General features: G+C 40.7%; 1 protein-coding gene across 1 annotated transcript in view; it reads right to left on the bottom strand.

Moving 5' to 3' along the window:
- si:dkey-174m14.3 (uncharacterized protein LOC563117 homolog) overlaps positions 1-16,013 on the bottom strand; it is a 37,704-nt gene that overhangs the window by 12,985 nt on the left and 8,706 nt on the right. The window contains exon 3 of the mRNA XM_005935403.3: positions 2,633-2,794. Within this exon, the coding sequence (XP_005935465.1) occupies positions 2,633-2,794 (162 nt within the window). The remainder of the gene's footprint in view (positions 1-2,632; positions 2,795-16,013) is intronic.

Genomic DNA, 16,013 nt, shown 5'->3' with positions numbered 1-16,013 from the left:
TGCAATTAAATTCTTAGAGCTTAATTGAAGGATGATCTCTAATATAATGACTTAAAGACCCCCTCAATACGTGCTTTACGATATTGAAAAGAGATTAATAATAGCTTCAGCCCGCTTTGGTTCTCACATAAAATCTAGAACGCTCGTGGTAGACATATAATCTTTATTATTTCACTATGTTTGAGTCTCCAGGTATTTTCTGCTAACATCACATTGGTATACCTTCTGTAGTGGATCATAAGGGGTTTCAGAAAATCACCTCATATGTCTACTCCTTAAACAGTGATGCAGTATTAAACATTTTTCCTTAGGCACATGAATGAAGTGCTATATTTAGAGCAGTCAAGATGAGACAAATCCTGCACATGCTTGAGATAAAACAAAAGCAGAATTCAGATTGTTTTTTTAGTAGTTTTAGACAAGTGTAAAGAGGAATTTTGTCAATCTTTGTATTCAATCATTTTCAGCTTTTTACGTTAAAAGCCTTTTGTAGCTATTTCTGGAAATATCCTCACATTCTTAGATTTTTGAGAAATTTATAGCACCATCTATACAGGTCATCTTGCCTGGAAGTCTTTCTGTCTCGTAGCCTCGTATTAGTACCCTCCCACTTCTCTTTCTCGTGATCTGCACTGTGTGCAGTCACTGGTCTTGGCCGGGTCCACACCAAACAATCCGGACCCCGTCTGATCCAAACAAATTTATTTTGGTCTCTTTTGACCAAAGAACGTGCTGCCAATATTCATCAGGCTTCTTTTCATGTTCTTTGGCAACGTATATTATTATCCTGGCGCCAAGTTGGAAACGGCGACGCGCAAGCGGCACCATTTTCTGAGGGTGGCCACTGCACCTTCTGTTATTCATAGGGTGGCTCTTCCAATTACTCCTAACACCTGGTACAGCTGTGTTTCAGCTTCTGACATGTAGTTTGATTGAGTACTTAAAGGCACACTGCAGTGTGCCATTCTTGGGCCCTGACTATTTCAATATGACTAATCTTCAAAAGTAACATTGTTTTGTGTAGCACTGTGTTACAGCACCAATGGTGCGGCGTTAAATGCATCTGTCAAATGCTGACATAAGCTCAAAATGTTTAAGAACCCAAATTTCTCTTCTTGAAAGAGAAATAAAACTGAATTTGGAAAGGAAGCAGTGAGTTTGGTGACACTTTTCTGGAAAGGGTTTAATAATCTGCTGCCAGCGTCTAATTTGATCTCTTTATTTTGTTATTTTGTTATTTCCCTTTAGGTGACAGAATAACCATGCTCCGCTTAAAACTGATATATTATTTGTTTAGCATTCAGTTTATCATTGTGTCCTGTATTATGCTTTATATCAGGGGTGTCAAACATAAGGCCCGGGGGCCAGAATCGACCCGCCAAAGACAACAATCCAGCTCACTACATGTCTTTGGAAAATGTGGATGAGTGCATAGATTTTGGACTTCTAACTGTATTTTCACATTTTACAAGTTGTCCTACTGATAAAGACTTCCCCCACAGCAATTCACATACAACAGTGTAATAAAGTAATAATTACACAATTGAACAACAGAAAAAAATCCCAGTTTTTTTACTACCTACTATTCAGTTTCAATTTCAGTTTTTTACAATGTTTCCACAATAAAAAGAATAAATTGAAAAACAGGGAATTTTCTGGGAATTAATAACAACTTTCCTCTTTATTACTACAGGACAGTCTAGACCATGAGCATCCAGAGCTTCTTCTGAAATGTAATATTTATCTTTCACAGTTTAAACCCAAAGAGTCATGCTGATAGATTTCTTTAATTAAATAGAGCAGCATTTATTATCATGTAGTAAAACTAAGATGTATTATAGAAATTATGCTTCTTTTTCTTGTATTGAGATTTTACAGGGATTAAAGAGATCACAGTTCAACTTTCCTACACTGACAAAAAAGGGAGGCCAGCTTAAGATCAAAGTGGGCCACCGATGTAAAATGAGTTTGACATCCTTGATTTATACAGACTTATAAACAGTATTTGATTGAAGAATACATTTGTATATTATTATTATCATTCCTATTATTGTTCTGCAGAACAGAAACCTGTGCTAACCCTGTTTTAGTCAGGCCAGTTTAATGTCAACAGGCCTAACTTTTTCCTGCTCAATAAATAAAATTAAAAGTTTTATCTCACACTTCATAAAAAGTCCACTAAAATAACTGCTACGTACTTCTTGTGTTGTTTGGGCTGTAATGGGCTTCTCCTACAGCTCCCTCAGTATATTTTATCTTTCCTCAGTTTTAAGCTTGTGTTCAGTGGACCAGAACTCCAGCCTGGCTAACTGCGGATACCCATGGGTAAGTGCTGAATGTGGAAAGTCCAGTGCAAGCACTATCCACCACAGAACATTTGTGAAAAAGATGGGATATAAAACATTTGCTGTTGCTGTTTACATTCCTGTGACATAGCTGTGTTGTTGTTGTCTTTTACTCTCTCTGCTCATGTTTGCTCTCACGAGTGGAGAAAAAAAGAGAATCTTAATTTTCTGAAACTGAGAAATGTTGACTGCAAACAGAGTCCACAAACAATTTGTGAAATCTTCTGTGCCACACTGCCACCATCTTCGCCCCCTGGGTGTTGTACAGTTTGTACTGAGGGGCCTACCTGCGCAGCTTATCAGTAAACTTGTCCAACTCCTCCTGTGCTCTGCGCAGCTCCGTCTCCAGGTACTGCCGTGTGGAGTCAAATTCGCTCTGCAGTAGCTCCAGCTTGTGTGTTGTGTAGTTAAGTCTTTTCCGTAAGTCCTCCTTCTGCTCCAGCAATGAGCTACACACACACACACACACACACACACCACTCACTCACACACACACACACACACACACTCACTCACACACACACACACACACACACACACACACACACGGGTTCAGAGCACATGATGGAGGAAACAGGCTCCTAACTTGAGTGCATGCTTATCTAAGTAGACTACAGATCTTTTTAATGCACCCCTGAATGGCTGTGCAGTTATGATGGGAGCATCATGAGAGGGTGATAAAAGTAGAAAACTTGTTTGTAAAAGTGCATGGTGCGAGCAAAACACGGGATCAAAACACAGATCTCTAATTAAGAATCCAGGCTGGGGTAAGTAAGGATACAGAGCTTTTTAAGACATTAGAGCATTAGTCAATCTTTTTCAGTATCAAAGCTTTGCAGCACATCACAGAAACCTCATCAGAAAGTAATACAGGCCCAATGGAGAAAAAAAGAGGTTTTAATCAGTGATGAAACATGAGACAATGAAATCTAATGTGTCATGCGAATAGACCCCGAAGGCTCAGATTTACAAAACGACGATATTCCCCACATGTAATACGGGAAGACAGCACAATGATGAGTATTTTTAGAGTATGTGCATTACCTGAGCTTCAATCTAATAAAAGGGCAAGTGTGAGTGGGAAAGGAGGAAATGTCTGTTGCCTTGATGGATCCGAGTGTGCACGGTGGGGCTTAATGGACCTCATATTGACGGACAGATGGAGGAAGGAGGGTAATGACTCTATCTGAGACGGATAACAGATAGCAGATTGGATGGAGATGTGGTCACGACGTTCTTGTCACTTCCTCTCTTTGTCTCTTTTTCTCACTGTTTAACGAAATCATAGATTCAGGGAGTCGAGGGCTGAGGGACATCAAAAAAAAAGAACAGGGACAGGTTCCTTTGAGGGATTTTGTTTTTTCAGGAGACTAAAATGAGGTATCACCCAGTTTAATCTAATTAGCGTGCATGATAATCTTTCTGTAATCGATAAGATGAAAAGTAGAACGGGTCAAACCAGACTTCATACAGAACCTCATTGGGTATAAATGAATATTTCTGCTCGATTATTTCTCAGTAGTTTTGTCCAAATGTCTCTCTTAATTTCCCCATTAAAGGCAAATTACAACACAGATGCACCAGATATGTGCAGGAGACATGGACACAGAGGACGACTTTGGTTCAAGTAGCTATGTTTGGTATATCCACACTAAGCTTAGAAAAAAAAATTGAGCTGAGCTAAAAAAGGTGACTCATGAGCACTATTATAGGCCACTATAGACCACTATTATTACACCTGTTATTATGGACCACTATTTGTGTACTGAAAAGTGTTTTTTATGGTTAAAGACCATTATTTGTGCATTAGTGTCATTTTTTTAGAAGCTATCTCATTTCAAAGGGTTGAATGACCATATTGTGTTCCTATCCTCTGACCTAGATAGAAGTGTTACAACAGCTGTTCAGTTTAGGGGAATAAGGATAAGGATGCTAAATAAGAACCCAGACACACAGTACAGGGTGGGCCATTTATATGGATACACCGTAATAAAATGGGAACGGTTGGTGATATTAAAGTCCTGTTTGTGGCACATTAGTATATGTGAGGGGGCAAACTCCTCAAGATGGGTGGTGACCATGGTGGCCATTTAGAAGTCGGCCATCTTGGATACAACTTTTGTTTTTTCAATAGGAAGAGGGCCATGTGACACATCAAACTTATTGGTAATGTCACAAGAAAAACAATGGTGTGCTTGGTTTCAATGTAACTTTATTCTTTCACGAGTTATTTACAAGTTTCTCTTTGTTCACAGCCATTGACATGTCGAAGAGGTTAACACGTGAGGAGCAGATCGAAATTGTGTTGATATCTGGTCAACGCAGTAACCGGGTCATTGCAGCAGATTTCAATGCAAGACACCCTACGAGACCACCCATCTCCCGTGCTACAGTTAGCAAACTGCTTGCTAAGTTTCGTGAAACAGGTTCAGTGTTGGATTTGCCAAAATGTGGACGCAAGAAACCTGTCACTAATGAAGAATGGTCTGACACTAACACACATTGGATGGATCCCTCCAAGGCTGTTGGAACAACAAAAGTAATGGTTTGGTGTGGTATATGGGGTACAACGATAGTGGGTCCATTCTTCATCAATGGAAACCTCAAGGCCACTGGATATTTGAAATTGCTACATGATGATGTGTTTCCCTCTTTATGCACTGAAGCTGGCACGTTCCCTGAGTTTTTCCAGCAAGATGGTGCACCACCACATTATGGGTGCCAGGTCCGAGCAATCTTAGACGAACAGTTTCCTGGAAAGTGGATTGGTCGTTGTGGGCTAGTTGAATGGCCCCCAAGGTCTCCCGATCTGACCCCCTTAGACTTTTATCTTTGGGGTCATCTGAAGGCAATTGTCTATGGTGTGAAGATACGAGATGTGCAGCACCTGAAACTACGGATACTGGATGCCTGTGCTGGCATTTCTCCTGCGGTGTTGCTATCAGTGTGGGAAGAGTGGGAGAAGAGGGTTGCACTGACAATCCAACACAATGGGCAGCACATTGAACACATTTTATAAGTGGTCAGAAACTTGTATATAACTCATGAAAGAATAAAATTACGTTGAAACCAAGCACACCATTGTTTTTGTTGTGACGTTACCAATAAGTTTGATGTGTCACATGGCCCTCTTCCTATTGAAAAAACAAAAGTTGTATCCAAGTGGCCGACTTCTAAATGGCCACCATGGTCACCACCCATCTTGAGTTTGCCCGCTCACATTTACTAATGTGCCACAAACAGGACTTTAATATCACCAACCATTCCCATTTTATTACGGTGTATCCATATAAATGGCCCATCCTGTACTATAGACCAGTTGGTAACCCCTGGGAACTACAGAGAAAAATGTGTAATTCTTAGCCAGCTGTACCAAAAACCTCCTTGCATTTGCTTACAAAAGCTGCTCAAAGTTGCACTTTTTGAAATGTGTTGGTTGGAGCAGTAAGGCGGTGGTTTTATTTTGATGGGGAATGGTGTCTTTTTCTGGTTTGTGTATCATGTTTTTAGCTTCACTACCACTTGCCGAGTATTCGGAGGGTGTTTGCAGACAAGTCAGCATGTTACATGTGGTCAACACAGCAATCACAGCAAGGTTTGTGGAGCAGCGCTCTCTTTGGTGCAGCTTTCATCTGGTCAACAAGCACTCAGCAACTGGCTGGAGAATATTAATTTTGCCCTAGTAACCAGAGGTTGCCAGGAGCTCAAGGCCTGTGTCAGTGAAGCATTGGTGGATTAAAACTGAATTCCACCACTGTCCAATGTTACAATAATAAAAGCTGAATACAGTTTACTGTCCTAAAGTCCAGTGTTTTGTCAACCCATCCACCCACCCCATCTTCTCCGCATGTAGACTTTGTGGCTCTATAAATATCACCTCACGTCTACCTTTTCTTGTCTTCTCTGCCACACATAAATGCAGCTAGATCCTTGCACAAACTCACAATGTTTTGTTTTTCTTAAAGAATAACAAAAAGATACATAATGCAGTGCTCATATTCTCTCAGGTTGATTCCTCTGTATTAGATATGGATTGCTTCTATTTTTAAACCAATTAAGTTTAATTTTATGAAAAACTGAGCATCTGAATTTTTCATTTCCACTTTTTTTTTTTTTTAGCAAAGCAACATAATATCTTATCAAATTTAGAACTTATTTTTTCTCATGTTAGGTAAGTTGTGCTTCTGTAAAAGTAGTTTACGTTCTCTTTTTAAGCCTTTTTTATGCACTCAGATTGAGTATCCTGCCTCAAGCACAGCTCTAGTCTCCATTTACTCGACTTTAAATACAAAAATGCTAAATACTAAATAACTTCTAGCTTCAGTCTAACTTCAGACTGAAAGTGGGATAGTGTTTATGTTTTATGGAACTGTGTCAGTGAGTAGAGAAAACCTGCCCACAGAGTGATTCAATGAATGTCTCAAATGACTGAGTGACATTTGAGTGCCGCATTATCCAAGCAGCCCCCACCTCCTCGCCTCATGCCTCTCTGTGATTGGTTGGAATCATCAGGGGAAAACAGGTGTTTGTTGTTTGGTAGAGGATGAGTTAACGTGAAGTAGCTCCAGGGATGTTAAATCCCCCATTAGTGACCTCCCCGGTGAACAGGAGCTGAGTCAGACATAATGAGTGTTTTCATTCCAGCGAGATGAGATGACGAGGCAGCGTGACTTCTGGGCTTGGAGAGGCGGGATGAGGCTGCTTTAGCACCTCTGGATGGCGAGAGGAGACACCTCGTGGGCGGATGAACGGACAAACAGATAAAAAACGAGGATGGATGGAAAGATGGCGTCTGAGACGTTCACTCTTACCTCTTTTTCGGATGTTTGCCGCCATTTCGGGGGACTTTTAAGGCGGTTTTGCCAATGTATATCTTTTTCATGGTTTGTCTGTGTTCCTTCCCTCTCATGTGTTTAAAGGGCTTGACCACAGGGAGACAGCATTTATGTTAGTTTTCCAAAGGAGACCAGCTAAGTCTGGAATTAGTGAGTGATCTATCTGTGTTGACCCTGCCAAACAAAGCAAACAGACAGGATGGCAACTTTTAGTAAGGACAAGTCAAGCAGGACAAAACTGATGTTAAGATCCATGGACAGATTCTGTTGGTCATATTCATATGAAAGAACCCATATTATTTTTTAAAGGGCCTGTAGTTGTATGTAGGGGATCTGCTACTAAAATAACAAATAAAATAAATGCTTTTCTCATAATTTTTCTCACATGCTGCACCTCCTCTTCTCACCTTCTGTCTGAAATGCTCTTTAGCTCCAGTCTATTTAAGGCCTCTCCCCCTGAAAACCCGAATTTGCTATGATCCAACTCTCATTCTACATAAAATCCCTTTTGAGCACAGAGCACACATAGCAACATTTGCAACTTACCCCTCCGGATATTGCATCAAACTGAAAATAATTCACTGGGTCTTCAGATGCCGTGAAGATTCATGCACTTACTCTTAGTACCCGACACCAGAACATTTGGTGTGCTTTGCTCATGGCTGAGATATTTTGGAGAATATGTGCCGAAACTAGCCACTCTTATACCACTGTTATGTAGATGAGTAACAGAAAGTCTGGAAAAGTCTGGACTACAAATGAGGCATAAGAAGGACTTCAATAGCTTTTCTTTGTGGGTGAGAATTACTCTATTTGGTGTTGACTTTGTCTTTTTAACTGTGCAAACCCCTGTGTAGAAGACTAAATGACATGGAAATCCCATTAAGCATAATGTGGACACTTTAACGGCAAATATCCCACGAGTTTTGTCCCGTTTCCTTAAATTCAAGGCACTAAATTCAAAGTAAAGACCACTTTTGTCTTACTTCTTCCACTGACGGTGCACAACGTTTCCTGCAAAGAAACAGCGGAAGCGAAAATGAGAAGTAAAACTGTCTGAGACATCAGCTGTAAATGTCAAGCTTTGGACTCAGTCCTTCAGACATAAAGAGCAAGGGATTCCTTTCAGCTTTCTAGCAAAGTTCAGCTACCATATGAGGGGAATCCATTAAAGGAGAGGGAATATATACGCTCACGGTTTGAACACTCATTAACTCAAATATCCAATCAATCACATGGCAGCAGATCATTGTAGTTACGCATGTAGATACAGTCAAGATGACCTGCTGATGTTCAAATTGAGCATCAGAATGAGGACGAAAGGTAATTTAAGGGCCTATGAACATGAGATAGTTGTTGTCGTGGCAGGGTTTTCTGAGTCATCAACCCAATATCACAGCAAAGCATGTAATAGACCTGCAGGACCATCCTATGGATGCCACGCTTTGCCTCTCCTAGGTGTGAAATGGAATTAAATTGTAGTACCAGTAGAGGGCGATAGTTTATTTAAAGCCAACAAGTTAAACTGACCAAAGTAGGAATGAAGTACAATCCAGGCTCCTTCTATTCCACGTAATATTAAGCTACGTGGCTGATATGTGTTTACGTGTATATGTGTTTCATTAAAAGTTCGTCCATGACTGTTTTTATGTTGCTTTTAAATACATTATCGCCCTCTGCTGGCACTGAAAGGTACTGCAACTTAAGCATGCCTGTCCATTTCATGCGTAGGAGAAGCAAAGCATGACATTCACGGGATGGACCAGTGGGTCTATTACACACTTTGTCAGTATACTGGGTTAAAGTACTTCAGAAACTGCTGATCTGCTGGGATTTTCCCACAAACCCATCTCTAGGGTTTAAAGAGAAAGCATTTGACAACATCTGTTGACTGTGATACAAAAGCAACAATCACTCATGAAACAAAGGTATGCAGAAGAGCATCTCTAAACAAGCTACTGATCAAACCTTTGCACAGATGTGCTACAGTAGCAGAAGACCATACTGGGTGCCACTCCTGTCAACTAAGAACAGGAAACTGAAGCTACAATTCATACATGCTCATTAAAACTGGACAACAGAAGCTTGGAAAAACATTCCCTGGTCTATGAATCTCGATTACTAAAGTGACATTCAGATGGTAGGATCAGATTTTGGCATACAGCATGGATCCATCCCGCCTTGCATGATGGTGTAATGGTGTAGACAATGTTTTCTTGGCACACTTTGGGCCCCTTAGTACCAGTGAAGGAATGTTTCCAGCACCTTGTTGAATCTGTGCCTCAAAGATTTAAGAGCGTCCAACCAATTAATATTAAGATGTACCTAATAAAGCGCCCGGTGAATACATTCTGTGTATATTTTTATTTCTTAAATTAAAGGCTCCCACAAACAGCTTGTCTGCATCTAAGTTCCCCCCACTCAGTTTAGGGAACATTTGGGGAACTGAAAACCTGATTTTGAATGAGAAGTATTCTTTTGTGACCACAAATGCTGTATATTAAAAGAAAAAATGCTAATTGTTTGACATGGAAAAACACGCAAAGAAGCACTAAGCTGCCTAATCACTGACACGCTGTGTGAGTGTGGTTTGATGAAATTTTGAAAGCACTCTGGAACATAAGCAAACAACCCCCACAACTGCCTTCATACAAAAAATGAAATGTTTGAAACATTTGTCTATATCTTTTTAAAAAACATAAATGTTCACAAAACTTTTCTACGTTCTTAAATATTGTGTTTAATGCTGAATTGTTTGCTTGTGGTCAGGAGCCATTAGACAAAATCTGTTGGAGGTAAAAAAAAAAACTGCTTCTGGGTCCTGGCAGGACATAGACTTGTTTCATGTCACTAGTGGTGGGGGAAAGTCTCCTGTGACAGGCGGATATCAGACTTATCAGTAAAAACAAACATCCCTTGCAGACTCAGTGTCTTCATCTCGTATATGTCCAAACACAAAGAAGAGGAGCTGACACATCCAGGCAGTGTGAATGAAGGAGTTTGACAAGCCTGAAAGACTGAAAGTCTTTTGTATAAATATTTCCTCCATCCCTCCAGTCCTCTGCGTCTTGGTGGCGTCCGCAGCACAGGTGCAGCCTTCAGCACACAGACAAATGGCGCATGTTATTGAATGAGACAGGCTGTCAAAGCTTGATCAAAGCTCCTCTGATCCGAGCAGCGGGCTGACCATCCGGGAAGGAAGCAATGACCGACTGTGGCTGGGACTGCAGCGAGTTACAGCTCATGTTTGGGGTGTTGTACCCACTGATATTGTGTACACACACGCACGTATTATGAAATAAAGAAACATGTTGATCTACTAATGCCCAGTTGTTGGGAGGTGACTTCTGCTACTGGCTGAGAAGGCAGGGAGACATGTACTCCTCCAGATGGTGACAGCTCACTACCGCCACTGGAGCCTTCACTCCAGCTGCTCCCCTCTGAGTCATACCAGCTTCGAATATGTGTGCGCGCGCGTGTGTGTGTTTAAGATTTGGCAGGTGCGATCATGTATTTGAGAGCATTAAAGTGGCAGAAATGTGTGAGTTTATCCATGCAGGTGTACGTTTGATTGTCCGTATGCATATGTACACATTTGTTTGCATCTATGAGTCTAGGTGTGTTCCTGCTTGTGCGTTCGTGTGTGTGTGTGCCTGTGTTTACTCTGCGGCACAAGCTCTCGCTATTCAACCTCCTTCTCCCAGGCTTGAATTAAAGTAACGCTGTCTGCCATAAAAGTGAAAAAGGACAGCTGTTAGCGACACGTCTCAGGCCCCATCAGGCGTCCGCTGTCAAAACGCCAACGCACAACCGCGCACGCAACACCCTCGCTCATTCACTCGCTTGCTTGCTTCTTCGTCTTCCTTGTGCCCATCCTCACACTGCAGCAAAACCTTACAAGGGGCTCGTTCGGATGGCGGTGCCTGCCACCCACTCGTGCCACGCTGACATTCGAGAGCATTGAAAAGAAGAGGAAGAGGGAGGTGGTAAAAGAGGAGGAGGGCATTAAAGTTGTGGAATGAGGGAGATGGAAAAGTAGAGGGGTGTGTGTGTGTTTGGGGGGGGGGGGTTGCTAGCCAGAGTATTTACAATAAAGCCAAAGACATTAAAGAGGAAGCGAGCTTTGCCAAATTACAAAGGAAAAGCAAATAGAGCGGGTGTGAAGTCTCTGCTGAAAAGTCATCATTTCTTTACCTCCTTCCTCTCCTTTTCCTCGCCTCTTCCGTCAATCTCTTTCTTCCTTCCTGGCTTCCTGATTGCATCTACCTTTCAGCAAGATTGGCTCTCAGGAAAAACCCTTATCACAGGCCCAGACCTCAGCATTAGAGCGGGGGAACCCGAGTGGCTGACTCATCCAGCAGCAGGGAAAGAAGGCAGAGATGATGCTCTTTCTGGCCCCTGTGCCTTCAGATTAACAACCTGCAGTAGTCACTCAGTCCAATGGCATGTACAGTATGACTCAACCACCTCACAGACAAAAATCAGCTTTCAAATTAGGGTGCTATTCTGTCAGTGTGTGTGTGGGTTTATGTCTTAGCTGTTTCTCGGTCCTGCATTGATTAACTCGGGAGCAGACACCTAAGTAGTTTCACAGCAACTACCAACATCATTAGCGGCAGCAGGGGATAATGACCCGCTGAACGGATTTCACGTGCTGCTGATGGCACCCGGCACTGGGGAGTGTGAAATCACGACAACATCCCGAGAGGATTTTAGAATGAGCGGAAGAGGTGATGGAGGCTCGCCGATCCCAAATACAAACAGTTCTGTTCTGCCAAAACTGAAGGAGTGAACACAGAGAACAGAGTCCAACATCAACCACAGAATAAGCTGCAGGCAGACATTTAGACGTAGAAAATGGCACCGCGTTAAAAAGAGGGTTTGATACAGGCACCGGTATAATGATGAAATGCAAAGCTAGAGAACTGGTTTGAATGTTATCTGTTTATTTATCTTCCAAGAGTGCCTCTACCACTTAATACATTAACACTTTCCCTACCAGAGTATTGTTTTCAGCATACCACTCATTTGTGATTCCCTAATTATTCAAGTCTCCCCACGGCATTTTTGTTCAGGGAATATATAAACACATAATACCCTCGCCTGTCACTTCATTATGTATACCTGTTTCAGCTGCTTGTTAATGCAAGTATCTTGTCGGCCACTCATTTGGCAGAAACTCAATGCATGTATTCATGTAGACATGGCCATTAGAAGATTAGGAATTGTTGTATGATGGTAGGGTCAGAATTAGTTGTAAACACCATGAAAGCATGGATTCATCCTCACTTGTATCAACGATTTAGGCTGCTGGTGGTGTAATGGTGATTGCGTTTCTCATTTTTGGACCATTCTCAGTAGATCCTAGTAGATCAGCAGCTTCTGAAATACTAAGTCCAGCTGATACAAACAACCATGTCACATTGAAACCCTCTTTCTTCCTCTTTCTGATTCTCTGTTTGAACTTCAGCTTCACCCCATTCCTGCAAACGTAAAAATGCTTTGAGCTGCTGCCATGTGATTGGCTGTTAATGAGCAGTTGAATGGTGTACCTAATGAAGTGGTCAGGTAGGTATGTTGGGTTTATGGAGGCTTATTGTGCTTTTGACTGAGTGCATTTGGGCAGTCCCTGGAAGAAATTTGTTTTCCATGTCCGAATCAAAAATTTGATATTTGAATGCCAAATAAATTTTTAAAAAAAATCAGAAGCCACATCCTTGGCCACGGCCATTTTTCTACTTTGCCATTTTAAAGAGCGTGATCAAATCCACTCCAGAACTGAACTGCTTCTATTCTTCAAGTCTTGATCAAGTTTTATTTAATGGCTTTGCAGTTTTTACAGAATCCTGCTGGAAAACAACACAATACATGACACAGATCATTTAAATGACTCTGCAAATACTTCTTTCACCTTGAGGAACTACAGAAATAGCTTTCAAATTTGCAAATAGACTCTGTATATTTTTATATATTTTATTTATTGACTCTATTTAATTTGTAAAATATGTGTATACACACACACACACACACACGTAGAAAACATTTAGTATACACATCCAGAATTTTTTTATTTTTTTATTTTTATTTATTTATTATTATTATTATTATTATTATTATTATTATTTTTGCATATACTATTATATATTGTACATATATTTATTAGTTTCAGATTTAGCCATTCGTATATTTTGCCTGTTTATGTTATTGTATTTTGCACAACTCTGTTGCTTGTGAAGCTCGCACACAAGAATTTCACTCGCATGTGCTGTACCAATGTACCTGCACATGTGATGTGACAATAAAAAGTGATTTGATTTGATAAAAAAACAAAGATAAAATTCAAGCTAGGAGCCTCAGAGTGGCAAAAACAATGACCTATGCGTTCCTAAAAGAACAAACCCGCACACTGAGCGCATTAAAAACATAAAAACATGATGCTGCTCTACAAAAAAAAATGAGCTCATCCTTCAGACAAGATACTCATAGTGCCAGCGAAGCCTTCCGAGAGCTGTCCTAGCAAAGACGCTGAGATCACGTCTTTCTCGACCCAGAATACACCCTCTCACAATAACCCCAACTTTTAAACTCTTTCACAAGTTGAAACCAAAGTTTTCCCGCTGATTACTTTGTTCCATCTCAGTGGTTCTGAATTACTTTCACAATTTAAATTTTCCCAGAAAGGATGAGAGCAGAAAATATATAAATAAATAAATAAATAAATAAATAAATAAATAAATAAAAGCATTTCTGTCCACAGTCTTTTCATTTTTATCCATTTATTTATTTATTTTGCTGGTTGGAAAGAGGAAAAAGAAATACAGCTGTGAAAATGCTGTTGTGGTGCAAAACAACAAGGCCAGTGTTTGCCACGTTTGCAACCACAACCAAAAGCAGACGGGATGGAAAAACACAAGCGGCTTTCAAACGGGTTCAGCTCATTAAAAATAGAACAGACACAAACACACATGGATGCACGTGCACACATGTGTATACACACATACACGCATACACGCATGCACAGCACGCCACCCACCATCGCAGCATGCTGTTTACGAGTGGAGCTCGAATGGACAGGTAGTGATTAGATGCAACAAAGGAACAACCTCTGCATATCTAGCCTGCAGTGTAGTGCTCTGTGTTTCTGTGCGTGTATGTGTGTGTGTGTGTGTGTGTGTGTGTGTGTGTGTGAGTTTCCTCAGCATTTACCTCGTGCACTTATACACAGATGTACTTACTGGTCCATCCATAACTCTCAAGAGGCTGCCTAAAAAGCCTCAACTCAGGGATGCATGAATGGATCTTTAAAAAAACACAGAGAGGCACTATATTGGGAAGACGCAATATAGCACTAATAACTTTCCAGCATAGCCCCATTAATGTAGCAGCTTGGAAAGAAAACAAGGGTAATCTGTGACCTCCGGCTTGACCGAGGCAAACAAGCTGCAGACATTTTCTTGAAAAGCTTTAATTTGTCTGTTTAATTTTCTTCTAAACTCTCACAGGTTGATACTCTTTATTACAACGGTCCCTGCAGTTTGGCTTTTAAATGCTTTATGGCTTGGTTAAAAACGAAGGTTTTGAATAACAGTTCAACATTTTAAGAAATGCATTTATTTGATTTGAGAAGATGGGTTCTACAATTGTATCTGTCCAACAGCAATGTAACCTCTTGTGCAAGCATGAGTTTGTGTCAGACTTTTAACAGATGGGAATTTTACATGGCGTCTGCTATTTTCACAGGCATGCTAACTAGAGATTTAGCCCACAGCCACTGAACTGACATCTCATCTGGAGCTGCGTATCTTAAAATCTTGCATCATTCCTACAATTAGTACAAAAACATGTTTTTTATATGTTGCGTTCATTTTATATGATGCCCGGCATGACGGAAAACCCCTACAGGTCTCAGAGTGGTGTCTCGTATTCATGTAGTGTAAAGTACGCTTGCCCTATTTTTATGGAAAGGGTAAAAAACAAAAAAAGGGATTTATAATTTGTTTTGCCTCAGCGTCTTGATGACTTGTGCTCACTGCCGGGTTTTACATCTTACATCTAGTTGTAAGAAAGGTAAGCTTGCACGTATCTCTGTGATGCCAGAAACATCTGACAGAACAAGCCAAAGAGCCCAAAATCACAACCCAGAGGAACCAAAATATCCAGTGCAATGTCCCGATGACTGGTGTCATTTTTAGCCTTCATCTTACATGCACCTTTTTTTAGAAATCCTTCAAATTACCCTTGATATTAAGCTTCAGAGCTGCTTGTGTTGTTGGATTTTGTTATAGTAAGAGCAGAAACCTTGTACTTATCTATGTGACACCAGCAACTTCTAAAACACATGTTTGAGAATTTTATCCAAACCACTCTTATGCAGGGGTTATGCAAAGGTTAGCAACCATTTAGTGAATACTGCTGTATTTTTATAGACTGTATACAAAAGACGGATTTCTGGGTCTGAAAATTAACAAGTTTAGCATTATAGTTCTGTGCTAAACACTATTTTAGCTCACTTACCAGCTATATTTTAGCATTACCATTCTTCGTCATTGGCTTTCACAGTGGCTTCTGTTCAGAAAAAATCTAACTCTCACTTTAAAATTCATTAAAATGGTGTCACTTCCATTGACCACAAACTGACCTACAATGCTGATTACTATGTAAATGTCCAATTCAAGTCAAATTACAAAAAAATTGAGTTATAGCCGCTGTCATATTAGGCAGGCTTCATCACAATGAGGAATAAATCTGGACCAGCACAACCTGACCGCTGGTGCTGAAGAAGGCAAAGGGGAGGAGAAATAATGGGGTTAAGATAATAAGATAGGCTTAATGG

This window comes from Haplochromis burtoni, unplaced genomic scaffold (assembly GCF_018398535.1).
Source record: "Haplochromis burtoni strain Fernald_Lab_line unplaced genomic scaffold, NCSU_Asbu1 Contig_92, whole genome shotgun sequence".
In the NCBI taxonomy this organism is placed as follows: domain Eukaryota; kingdom Metazoa; phylum Chordata; class Actinopteri; order Cichliformes; family Cichlidae; genus Haplochromis; species Haplochromis burtoni.
This window is presented reverse-complemented; position numbering and strand designations above follow the sequence as displayed.